Source organism: Candoia aspera, chromosome 1, assembly GCF_035149785.1.
Source record: "Candoia aspera isolate rCanAsp1 chromosome 1, rCanAsp1.hap2, whole genome shotgun sequence".
NCBI classification, from domain to species: Eukaryota; Metazoa; Chordata; class Lepidosauria; order Squamata; family Boidae; genus Candoia; species Candoia aspera.
Window position 1 is genome coordinate 331,429,135 of NC_086153.1, and position 12,624 is coordinate 331,441,758.

At 42.7% G+C, this 12,624-nt stretch overlaps 1 protein-coding gene across 3 annotated transcripts in view; it reads left to right on the plus strand.

Annotated features, from left to right (window-relative positions):
* PALM (paralemmin) overlaps positions 1 to 12,624 on the plus strand; it is a 73,247-nt gene that overhangs the window by 23,750 nt on the left and 36,873 nt on the right. For all 3 annotated transcript variants that reach the window (XM_063290708.1, XM_063290707.1, XM_063290706.1), the window contains exon 2: positions 3,621 to 3,669. In XM_063290708.1, the coding sequence (XP_063146778.1) occupies positions 3,621 to 3,669 (49 nt within the window). The remainder of the gene's footprint in view (positions 1 to 3,620; positions 3,670 to 12,624) is intronic.

The following is a 12,624-nucleotide window of genomic DNA, read 5'->3' on the forward strand; positions in this document are numbered from 1 at the left end:
CCATCTTAAAGTTGCCAAGGTTGAGAAACATTGCCCTATATCATTAGAATTTTTTTTTAGTCAGCCCTGCTTTATCTCTTGGCCAGGTATCCTAGCTATGTCCACCGCCCTCCCAGAGCACAGGCCACTTTTGACCTTACCATCCTCTAGTTGCCACCAAAAGCTGGAATGTTTCTCAGTATTCCATGCCTGACATTGGCATCTCCAGTTGCCAGCTTTGGTAACTGCCACTCACAGGAAGGCTGCCAGGTCTAACCTGGAAAAATCCAGAGAACCATTAGATGGCAGCAGAGAGAGACAAGAAACTCCTAACTCCATGCTACGATCTGTTGTTCATTTGGATCTTGGCAGCCCAGCTCCAGTAGCCCTAACTAGACAAACAATCGGAGGAACAATGAGTAGATGATTCCGTTCATCCTGTAGTGCAAAATTCTTCATCCTTGCTAATTTTTCCATGCATCTGGCCTTGTTTTAAAGCAGGGGAACAGACCAGGTACTTTTTTCTCCTTCTTTTGGTTAGCCTTTTGGCATGAGAGGAGGCTTCCCCACCCATGAGAACAATACAAAAGCTGAAAACCCCAAGAGCTTTGAGAAGGAAGTGCCTGTTTTTAGCAACAAAAAACGTGCAGAAAGGAGGGAAGAAGGGGGTCAGAAGGTGAGGAAGGAAAAGGCCATTAAGTGTCTGTCTGCTGTGTCCAGTGAGTTCTGATACACCATCTGTGCTCCCTCAAGGAAGCACCCCCACACACACTTCTGCACTACTCAGTTGGCACATACAGCAACCATCTGTAGAGGCTGCTTAACCATACACAGACACACAATATCTTTTTTGTCTACCTAGCACTATCTTTCATATTTGTGCATGGTAGGAGAATGAAAACTTTTTTCACTTCTTCAAGGGGTGGCTCCGAAGTGATGCATAACTGATCAATAGATCAGGGATGGGTAAGTCTTTTGCTCATTGATGAGAATCCTTCAAGTTTGCTTTGTTGACATTGAGAATTTGGGGGTCCACCCTTCTTGCCTGAAATGTTGCCTAATGCACAACATTCTTGCAAACAATTCTCTCTCATTTACTGCATTTTGCCCATATTTTTATGACTTTCTCCTCCATTTTTATAGACTTTACCTTAATATTCTTTTTTTAAAAGAAGAGGTGAACTGTATTGTCCAGGCATAAAGAACTATGAATTTCCAAGGTCAGCTAAATTTCAGTTTGCCTATTGATGTGGAATGCAAAATTTAGTCAGGGCCACCCTAAGACGAAAACTAAATGATTTATCCCACCCTGTCTACTTGAAGCAAATGCTAGGCAGCTATTCTGTCTTTGTCCCTTTCCAAATTTTCTCCAGAATGATAATTGGCAGACATAGTAATGGGAGAAGATGGGGGAAGTACACAAATGGAAGATGATAAAGTCTGGATCTTTAAAATGAGTACTTGTAAAGTTGTACAGACGAGGTTGAGTGCTGATGAAAGTTTTATCTGGAGGCCATCAAGATCCTGTTTGGGTAAAGAGGTGGGTGTGTTCCCCAGTGTTCATTACCACCACGTGGGTGATCTGCCCTCTGCAAAAATGAAGGATTTGAATTTGGCATCAGGAACTTGTCTGTGTTTGGGGAGGGAGAAGGAACTTCACCTTCTAGGCATGCAAAAGACTTCTTCCTAGGTTGGCAATTTAGCTGTGCAAAACTATGAAGAATAGTCATAGTCACAGTTAGCAGTAAGAACTGTTTTCAGTAAGAACTTCCAAACTTCATAAACTATTTCATAAATAGGATGGAAAGACCTTGAAGCAGGCCAGTGTGAATAGGGAGTGGTATATAAAATTGACATGACTGTTTATCCAAGCTTTGAATCTTTAAGTTGTAAAACTTGTGAGTTTAAATCCCCATGTAATCAATCGTGGTTGTTTTTTTTCTCTCTCACTCCCTCTTTAACAGATAAATGCAGGCAAATACAATACTGTTCTCTCCATACTTAAAATAGTTAATTTTTTATTTAAAAATATAAAAATTCCCATACTGAGTCATAAGCAGATTAGATTTTTTAAAAATGAAATGCAAGAGAAACTAATACAGGGTCCAAGGAGGATCAAGAAAGTAAAAATTGTGGTTACCACTGCAGGATTGAAGCCTCACCCCTTTTTATGTGCATCACACATGCGAGGCATGTCAAAAAGTAGCAGGGCATTGATTCTACAGTCATGCCACCATCTTGACTTTTTTGACTCCCCCGAATACCACTGATAATTTAGTTCACATTTTATGTCATCTCATAGGTAAAATTTAATGGAAAAGGCAATGGTTTGATTTAATTGTACACCTTTATGTTGGGATAGTGATAATGGATTTCATAAATTTTATTCTTTTTCCTGTGCTATTTATTTATTTACTGCCCTTCACTGTTTTACTTTTTTCTCTTTTTTGTCAGACATTTTTTAAAAATACCTTAAAACAGTTTGAAGAAGTAGATTTGCTATCCACCCAGAGAACTGTGACAGTTGGGTAGGTGAAAAGCAAAATAAATAAGACTTTCCCAATTAGCTGGGGTAGATGGGGATCAATTAAAAATAAATATTTACTTTCCACTCTCATTGTCTCCTAGTCTCTAGTCTCTTAGAAATTCTGCAGATGCTTGTAATTACCTTGCCATTTTTGTGCTTGGTTTAAGGACCAGAATGTGGCTACTAGCCCAAAAAGCCGCAGTTGTTAGCGTGGGTGCAAAATGGTAAAAATGTTACATCAGCTTACAAAAGAAGGGTGAAGAAGGATCCTTGGACCAAACAGGTTGTTATAATTCACTTGGTTCATATAAGCATTCTCTGCATAAGCCTGTGTAGATTTACAGAGAAATTCTTCTTGTCCTAGTGGGACTTATGAGGCTGCATTGGGGTATAGGCTTACTCTGTGCTATCCTGGGTCAAGGGCAAGAACCAGAGGTTTGTGTAGCTGGATAGATGCTGACGATTCACAGTGGGAACCCCAAACCTTTGGAGCGTATTTGAAAACATGAGACCCATCAGCATTCCTACAAATTGGACTAGGATCAGGGGACTGGACTAGAAGGTCTCGCAAGATCCCTTCCAACCCTATGATTCAATGAAATTGATCATCTTGGTGCAGACAGCCTGTCACAACTACCTATTTATTTGGTGGCATGCAAATGAAGAGCCTCTTATTTTTGTTTTTGAAGATGTGTCCAGGTTATACACTGCACCTGGAAGCTTTCTTGGGAATACAGATTATGCTTGAGTCTAGGGCAGTGTTTCTCAACCTTGGCAACTTTAAGACGTCTGGACTTCAACTCCCAGAATTCCCCAGCCAGCCAAGGTTGAGAAACACTGCTCTAGTGCTTTGCTTTTCAGCACGCTAACTTCCTATTTAACTTTTTTATTATTATTAAAGGAACCTGATAAAGTTATGGAGAGACATGGAGCATGGCAGACTATATTGGTGCCTGCAAGTGCCATGTACAAGATATTAAGCATTCATCACAGAAAGTTGGAGGTCAGCCCACCTTCAAATTTAGGCAGATAGAACTTTGGAAGACATGCTGGGGGTGGGAAGAATCAGGCATCAATAGGTGGATTTCTCATCTGCTGCTTGTTTTTCTTTCAGGATCATCGAAACAAGCACGATTCAGCAGGAGAGGCTCCAGGCTATAGCGGTAAGTCACTCTTGCATTGAATCACATTTGCACCTGCTTGTCATTATATCCTCCACATTTGCTTAATACTGAGTACTAAGTACTTTCAGAACTTTCAGGTTTTTGAAATGTAAAGAATTATACTAGAGCAGAGTTTCTCAACCTTGGCAGCTTTCAGATGTGTGGACCTCAACTCCCAGAATGGCTGGCTGGGGAATTCTGGGAGTTGAAGTCCGTACATCTTCAAGTTGCCAAGGTTGAGAAACTCTGCCCTAGAGACCTAAGCAGCAATGTTAGGTAAGCATTAGCAGCCTGATGACTCAGCTTTGGTTGAATGATGGGATAAATGGTTCACTAGTAAGAGCTGTGGAATCAATTCCTGAGTGCAGAGTTGGGTAGCTGGAAGCACCAAGATGGCAGGGCGGCCATATTACAGCTGTGAAGTCAACGGACATAACTTGATTCCCAGAAAAAAAAAAATCAAGCTGTGGAGGTGGGGGGATTAAAGCTGTGCTTTAATTATTATTTGCCAATGAAAAACAGGGGAGAAGGCTGTAATTGTTCTATTCAGCTAGTAATTTTCAATTGCAGGCAAAAAACAAGCTGGATGATCTGTTATTTTGACAGCAAGCCAGGAAGATGTGCTTTTGCAGCATCCGAGCATGCTCAGTGACATTGCTACACAAGTCCCGCCCTGTAGCAGTGTCACATAAAGGAGGGGCTTGTGCAGTGATGTCACTGATGTGTAGAGTTGGCCATACCTTGTTGAGTTTTGCTGTGAGATGCTTTGGATTTTGTGCGTTAATGATGACATTGGCCTCCTAGAAGACCCACTCCACATCTTACACTGTATGATTCAAAGGGCCCTTTTTCCATAATAGCGGCTTACATCTGAAGAGTTTTGAGCTCCCTAAATGCTCTCTGGGAAAATCTAGCAGGATAGCTTTTCCCCAATATTATAGGAACTTTCCAACAGTTCCTGTTTCCATGAAAATGGTATTTAATTAGAATGGCTTCTATGCCTGCTCCTGGTTATTAGTGGAAAGCAGTTTGGAGTCCTAGTGGTGTGTGTGAGAGAGGGAGATCAGCTTTACTAAATGAATTAATGAAGGGAATGATTATCAGAGTCCTTCAGGCTTAATTCCAAAGCTGGAGATCCATTGCCTGCCTTTCCCGGGAGTAATAGATGCTGCTGTTTGGAAAAGCAAACAGGCTTGTACCAACAAAGCAAGGATTCATTCTGACTAGGAAGAAGAGGATGCAAACTCTGCCCATCACCTCCCCGCACAAAGTCTGGTTTACTCTGCGTTGCGTCCTTGGGGTCAACAGAAGTAGTTTCCAAATTGTTCCATTTTCTTTCTGCACCTCAGGTACTGAGGCTGATTTTGAACACCACCCTTTCAGGAGCATCCTGATCAGAAGGAACAGGTTCAGAAAAGCACAGTGCAGACAATTAAGGGATTAGAACAGTGTTTTCTCGCTGGCTGGCTGGGGAATTCTGAGAGTTGAAGTCCACGCATCTTCAAGTTCCCAAGGTTGAGAAACACTGGATTAGAAACTAGTTCTATGAAGAAAAATGGAAGGAAGTGGAAATGTTTAGTCCTGAGAAGACTGGCAGGGAAGGGGAGATAAAATAGTGTAAGGGGGGGACAGTTTCCATTGGTGGATGGTTTTGCAGAGAGATCCCTGAATAAGAGAGGGTTGCTTGGTGATTGCAGGATCTTTCTTAACTGAATGGGATTATTTTGAGCACCAAGAAATGGAGATGAAGCAACCAAGGAGGATAGCATGAATAAAAGGAGAGAAAAAAAGTGTGTGCCTGAAGCAAAGGCAGCTAATATGAGACCTATAAGGCATGTAAATTCCCCTCTGTTAATTTTTCTCAGGAAAAAAAAGAGTTCTTAAAGAGAAATAACCCTGCAACGACTTTTCTTGCAAATAAAATGTATGTCATGTACAACTTGGCGTCACAAACAGGATAAAATGGAAAAACTTGCAAAAGGAGGCTGAACTTGGGAAAAAGGTTGCTAGAATGAGAAGACAAAAATAGAGAACACAATGCTGCTCTCACAAAACAAGAGAAATGTTCCTGGCAAAGCTGCCCTCAGTGCCCATCAAATTGAACCAACCATGCACATCAAGAGAAGGAAAGCTGTGCAGATTTTCTGGGTATCTCATGGGAAGGGATGGGATGGGAAACTAGAAGTGGAAGACTAGATGGCATCAGGCAAGACACTGCTGTGGATGGTACTAATCCCTGAAGAAGATCAGGTAGACACACTAAAAGGAGATCTCTCTGGACAAGCCAATGAAACAGATTTCACTTACCTGGAGGGATCAAGACACCACAGGAGACTATTAAAATACTATAGTGACAGACTACAGATGTTCAGAGTCAAGGGACTGAGCCTGGAGTTCAGGACAATGCCAAGGTACAGACCTGCTTCTTTCGGAGAAGCACACGCCACTGAAAGCCAGTGTGGGAACCCCCAAAGAACCAGATGGTTTTGGGGCAAACAGCCACTGTCTTGCTGGGATTCAGTTTCAACTTGTTTCACCCCAGGGGAGGGAACACCTGAAGAAGCCCTCTGTGCTAGGACAATCCGCTCCCTCCTGAATCCACCCTCTTGATTGAACCTGAACCTGAATTCACCCTCTTGATTCTGAATTTAACCTCTTGATTTAGGAAGTTAACCACCTCCTGAATCCAACCACTTACCCATCCTTAGCTGCCTGAAGAAGCTGAGAGGGACAAGGATCAGCCCACAGGTGGTCAAGCTTGTGCCATCAAGAATCCTGTCCCCTTATTCAGAGTGCATAAGCCCAGATAACCTTGCAAGCTATTATACCAGTAATCTCATGTATATATTATGCTATGGTAGTTCCTGGAGAGTTACACGAAATATTTTAAGTAAATAATGGCAAGTGGACAGTATAGATGCTCCAACTTTTAAGTTCCTTCAGTTCATTTCATCTCACCATTCTTGTGTCTGTATTGCTGTTACATGAGCATTTATGCAACACAACGAAGCAACAGACTTGAGTATGGTCACTTGTGTGATTACAGTACTTCCTATGTAGTATTTTACTGGCGCACACAGATACAACTGATGTTGGTCGAACAGCATAGACGAAGAACAGTATGATGCATCTGCACCAAGACTGTATGGTTTTGCTGTGTTTTACTGGTGCAGATGTGTACACCATTAACAGGAAAAGCACAGCTTTAGTTAAGAAATGGAAGTTCCTCTGTATGTTTGGCAATAAAAAAGAGGAAAAATGCATCGATTTCATCAGGAAGGACAGCCAGATGACTTTGATGTCCCAAATCCAGATAAATTTTAAAAAGAAGAATTTTTGGAACCACAGCAAAGTCCCTATTGGTTTTGAGCTGGATGAGTATTTCACCTGACTTTCCTAAACGGTACCAAATGTACTCTTTTTCAACCCAAAGAGCTTCTGATTCAGCTCACTTTGAATGGGACAGCTCCAAAAACGATTATGCCAAGGAGATGAAGCGAAGGCTGGCATGGGCTCCCCAACCAGCCCCAACCTTAGTCGCTCAGTGCTTTGGAGATCAACAGAGCCTGTTACCAGGGGGCCCTTGTGAGTGAGCCACAGCATCCGGCTGATGTTGTAACTTTGCCGACTTCTAAAGGCAGAGAAGAAAAGGGTCTATGTGAGGGACCAGAAAAGGGTGTTATTGTGCAGAGAAACTTGTTCAAGTGGAGAAGCAGGGGGAGGAGGAGGTCAGCTCCATCCTGACTTAACTTGCATTTGTAATGCTTTCAGGGGGATGATCTTCTCTGGAATGCCTGGACAGCTGCAGCATATAGCAATGGGTTGGTATCGTAGATATGTGGGTGGGTGAGTGGATGGATGGATGGATGGATGATCTGCAGACATACAAGTAAGCAGAGAGATACTTGTTGCAACACTTCTCATCTCTGGGAGCTGAGCTGGAATGACTCAAGTGCCAAATAAATGGAATATGTATCCTGGTGTGGAAATCATAGGAACTATTTTTCCATGAATGCCGAGACTCTGGATGGGCTTCCCCCAAGATGATTATTTGTTTTGCACGCATTCCACCATTTGAGCTATAAAGTTTGATTAAATGTGGATCAAATATAACAACACCATTAATAGCAGGAGGAGGAGGAGGAGGCAGGGAGGACAGTACCAGGCATCTGCCAAAGCCCACATGTCAGCAGGGAACTTACTGTCAATCCCCAAAGTCCCTGCCATTGTTATTCCTCCATGTTTTGAATTGTGGTTTTCTTGGAGCGAGTGCCTAATGACAGCAGCCAAGAGGAAGAGGAACAGCTACTGTTTGCTTTGATTTCCCTCCCTGGGCAGGGACACAGCTGGGCCCAAAGACACAGGGTGAACCTCTGGAGCAGTGTTTCTCAACCTTGGCCATCTTAAGATGCTTGGACTTCAACTCCCAGAATTCCCTGGCCAGGGAATTCTGGGAGTTGAAGTCCATGCATCTTAAAATGGCCAAGGTTGAGAAACACTGCTCTGGAGGGTGCTTCCCCAGTGGTCATTTTGCCCCCAAAGCTAGAGTCTGACACTGATAATAGGAATAGCTTAGGGAGAGGGGCAGTGTTCAAGCCATGTGCCTCAGTAGTATCAATTTTCGGGGATCTGGATAAATCACCATCCTGTTTTATATCACCCCTCCCTTTGGGCATTGTGCTTCTATGAATGAAGACTCTTCCCCTCTGCTCACTGGATGCTGTGTCCCTTGTCCATGAAAGAGCCTGACTTACCCAGATTTCCAAAACAAAGAGTGTGTTATTTTGGCTCAAAGGTTAGATGGTTTGGGGGTGGGGGGAGAGAAATATGACAGTGTTCCTCAAAGGATAAATTATCAATGGCTTAAGTGTGAGGTTCCATCTCCCTCTTCTCCTCCCTTTGCAGATAGAGCAGTTGCAGTTATGTGCTTCAGAATGCCTTAAATTTAAGTACGGTTAAAGGAATAGAGTAGGAATTGACTATTGACAAGAGAAGGCTCAGGGGAGACATGGCAGCAGTCTTTCTGTACTTGAAGGGCTGACCCAGGGAAGAAGGTGGGGATTTATTCTCCATAGCAGAGTTTCTCAGCCTTGGCAACTTTAAGATGAGTGGACTTCAACTCCCAGAATTCCCCAGCCAGCTTGGAGAAGTCCACCCATCTTAAAGTTGCCAAGGCTGAGAAACACTGCTCCATAGCTCCTGAAGGTAGGGAAAGAACCATGGGTGGAAGCCTTATAGAAGAAGATCCAAACTCAAACTAAGGAGGGCCCTCCTGCTGTGAGAGCTATTAGGCAGTAGAACAACCTACCTCTTGTAGTGGTGTGGGCGCCATCTCTGGAAGTTTTCAACTGAACAATATGAAGATTCCTCCATAAGCAGGGAGCTGGTCCTCTCCAACTTCATGAGCCTATGAAAAACTCTATTCTATGGGCATTGTTTTGCTCCTGATCATATCTCCCTTCTGTCATTTACTCAGCCCTTGTTCTACATACTGAAACTCCCAGCTTCCAGCCCAGGAACATCTACATAAACAGACCTATAGCAACCTTTTTATCTTAAATCTGTGTTGTGCTTTATAAAAGCATTACAGAGTTGTTGTTATGAGATGGGTGGTAAAGAAATACGACAAAATCAAGAAATAAAATTACTGTTGATAACATTTGTGCGTGTGGGTGTGTCTTTGAGTCAGTGTTGACTCCTGGCGGCTGCCTGGACAAGTCCATGTAGTTTTCTTGGCAACATTTTCAAAAGTGGGTTGCCCTTGCCTTCTTCTTCCTAGGGCTGAGAGAGGGGACTGGCTCCAAGTCACCCAGCTGGCTTCGTGCCCAAGGCAGGACTAAAACTCATGGTCTCCTGGCTCCTAGTCTAGCACCTTTAAGTACTACACTGAACTGGCTCTCATAATGTATGATACCTAACTTAGACGTAAATGGTACAACTATTATAGGAAATATATAACGTGAAAAATATAAACAAAATTAACTGAAAAAAGCAGGGGGAAAGCAACCAAAAACTAAAAAGAAAAGAAGAAAAGACGACAAAACAAAAAGGATTATACAAATCATTGCAGTTCAGATTTCAAATCCTGTGTTAAACAGAATCAAATTGTCCAGTCTTGCCTCTCCTTTGAAACGAAGCTAATTTAAAGGCTGGCATCCAAATTTCATGGAACCAGGATATAGAATCTACAACACAAACATCTTTCCAGGAGATGTTTCCAAACATCTTTCAGGCTGCCTGCTCTGACTGGCAGCAGATCTCCATGTCTCTTCCCCACCAAGGTCTAGGGCAACTTGGCGGGAAAGATACACAGAGGTCTGCTGGTAGTCAGAGCCAGCAACCTGAGGCTGGATGGACCAGCCTGGTGATCCTGGTGGCTTCGTCTATTGACTAGGAGGCTGCGTAGTTCAGTTGCAAAGCAATATCTGTGAATCCTGGTGCTGTGAGTTTCAGTGATCTCAAATCATTGGAATGGGGAAAGTAATATCCTGAGATGATGAGCATTACATTAGCTATAAGCAATACATGTCCAATGGTTATTTCAGAATAAATTTGCTTTATATAAACCCATATATTTAACATTTAGAAACTTGGTGGTGGGCCAATAATTAAAATTTATCATCATTGGTATTTGCATAACATTTCCAAATGCTGAAAATGCTTTACTTGGGCCGCATTTGCAGAACACATACTAAGCTATAAAACACTTGCACATGGCTAACACTTAACCATTGCACACTGCAAATGCAGTGCTGGATCTTTAACAAACCTGGTTAAGCATCTAAGCATTTGCTTTTCAAGTCAGTCATTGCAGCTCTATGACTTGCACACTTTTTTGGGGCTGAGGATCCCAGTCTTTGAGTCTGTTGTGAGAACAGGATTTTTTAAAAAAAGGATTCATTTAAATTTAACTAAACATAAACATCTTTAATACCATCTTTCTCCAGTTTTCTATTTCCCCGTGTCACATTAAAAATTACAATTATGTAATACCATTTGGAAGCCGCAGAGGGATCCTGTGGTTTTGGAGAGTTATGTGTGTCTCTGAGGTCTCTGGTTGTGTATGATAAGTCACCTTTATAATCCTCTGTGGGATATACAGGTGGGAGGGGGTGCTGAGCCTGAAAGACGGTGGCTCGCTTAAAGCCTCTTAATCAGTTTATGCTCCAAAGTGAGATGCACACCAGAGACTCTGCAGCTCAGTCTCAGATGTACTGAACTGCAGCAGAGGATCATGTCTGTTTTCATTATGCAATTATTTGCAAACCTTCATTTGGAAAAAATGGGACTGTCCCATGATAAATTGGAACCATTGGCTTGTATGCATCAAATCACATGGAACTATTACATCTGCAGTTGTTTTTCCAAGGAGGAAAATCAACCCCAGTGTTTCTCAAACTTGTGTTTCTCAAACTTGGCAACTTTAAGACATGTAGTCTTCAACTCCCAGAATTCCCCAGCCAGCTGGGGAATTCTGGGAGTTGAAGTCCATGTGCCTTAAAGTTGCCAAGTTTGAGAAACACTGACTACCTGCTCTCTCAACATCATAACTCAGTACTAAGGATCTGATAGAGTTCTGCCCACAGTTCCTCTGAGAACAAAGATGGAGGCTTTATTCCCAGAAGAATCCATGGTGGAAAGTATGCTAGCACAAATATTGTCCAGTTAGTATTAATTTTCCCTTCAAAACAAAACCCATGAATAAATTGCACACGGTCATTCCAGGAAGTGCTTAAAAGGGGGGAAATCTCATTGCCAATATAATTGTCAATTATATTGTTGACAATATAATTGTCTTGTTGACAACATAACAGCACAAAGATTTTTAACAATGAAAGGGAGTTTGAAGAAAAACCTGTTTGCTCACCTCACCTAATTAAAAAAAATAAGAATATCTCCCATCCAGCCTGGCAATCTTTTCAATTTTTTGTTACAGTAAATACAGCATTATATCGTAGCACACAAACTTGGAAATTGCTATGCAGATTTATTTTTCAAACTCGTGCGAAACATGCAAGAAAAGGAAGTGGGTTTTGGCAATCCTCACATCCCTTCGCACAGTAGCCAACAGGTTGATCTTACTTTAAATTGGTCCTAGTTGCACTCCCCACCCCAGCCCCTGCTGTCCACTTGGCAGGCAGCCTGCGCTTTTGAGCCCGCCACCGCCCCGCTGGTTGCCAGCTCCCCAGCCAGAGTTCCTCACTCGATGCAATGCCTGCACAAAGGAAGAGATTGTTTTAAAGCAATCTGGGAGGGAGCAAAACAGGGCTAAGGACCTGGTGAAACAGCTTGGACACAACAGCAAAGGCCCCCTTCTAGTCTCAGGAGGAAGCAAATGAAGTTCAAGAACTTTTTTTGAGATCCAGAGAAGTTCATGGCGGAGGGAGGTGATCTTTGCCAACGGGGGGCGGGGGGGGGGAGAGAGAGAGAGAGTAAACCCCACTCTTTGAAAATAAGGCAATTGTTGTAAGAGTGTGGGACCCTAAGGCTCTACACTCCTGAGGAAACAGGTCAATATCCCTGCAGAGATAGAAATTCGAAATTGCTCCTGGGTGCAGGGCCATCTGCAGGAAGGGCTGAAAAAGTCAAAATGGCAGTCACAACTGTGCCATGATTGAAGCCCCGCCCCTTTGTAAGCCATCTTGACTTCTTGGACCTTCTTCTGCAGACACTGATCCCCTCCCTGCCCCCCCCATCACCAAGAATGAAAGAGAACTGGACATTTTGCACGCCAGGCAATGCTAAGTGTAACACGATAGCATAGCTTATAGCAGGTTGAGCTTCAGTCAGTTTTATACAAAGGAGTTGCCCAGATCTGGCCAATTCAGTCAGATTGGATCCAACTGTTATTAAATGTTTCCTGACATAAATAGTGGCTGCAGTAAGCAAAAATTTAAATTTAAAATCTGTTTATTTATTTAACTATTTCTAGCCGACTCACTGTCCTTGAATGGC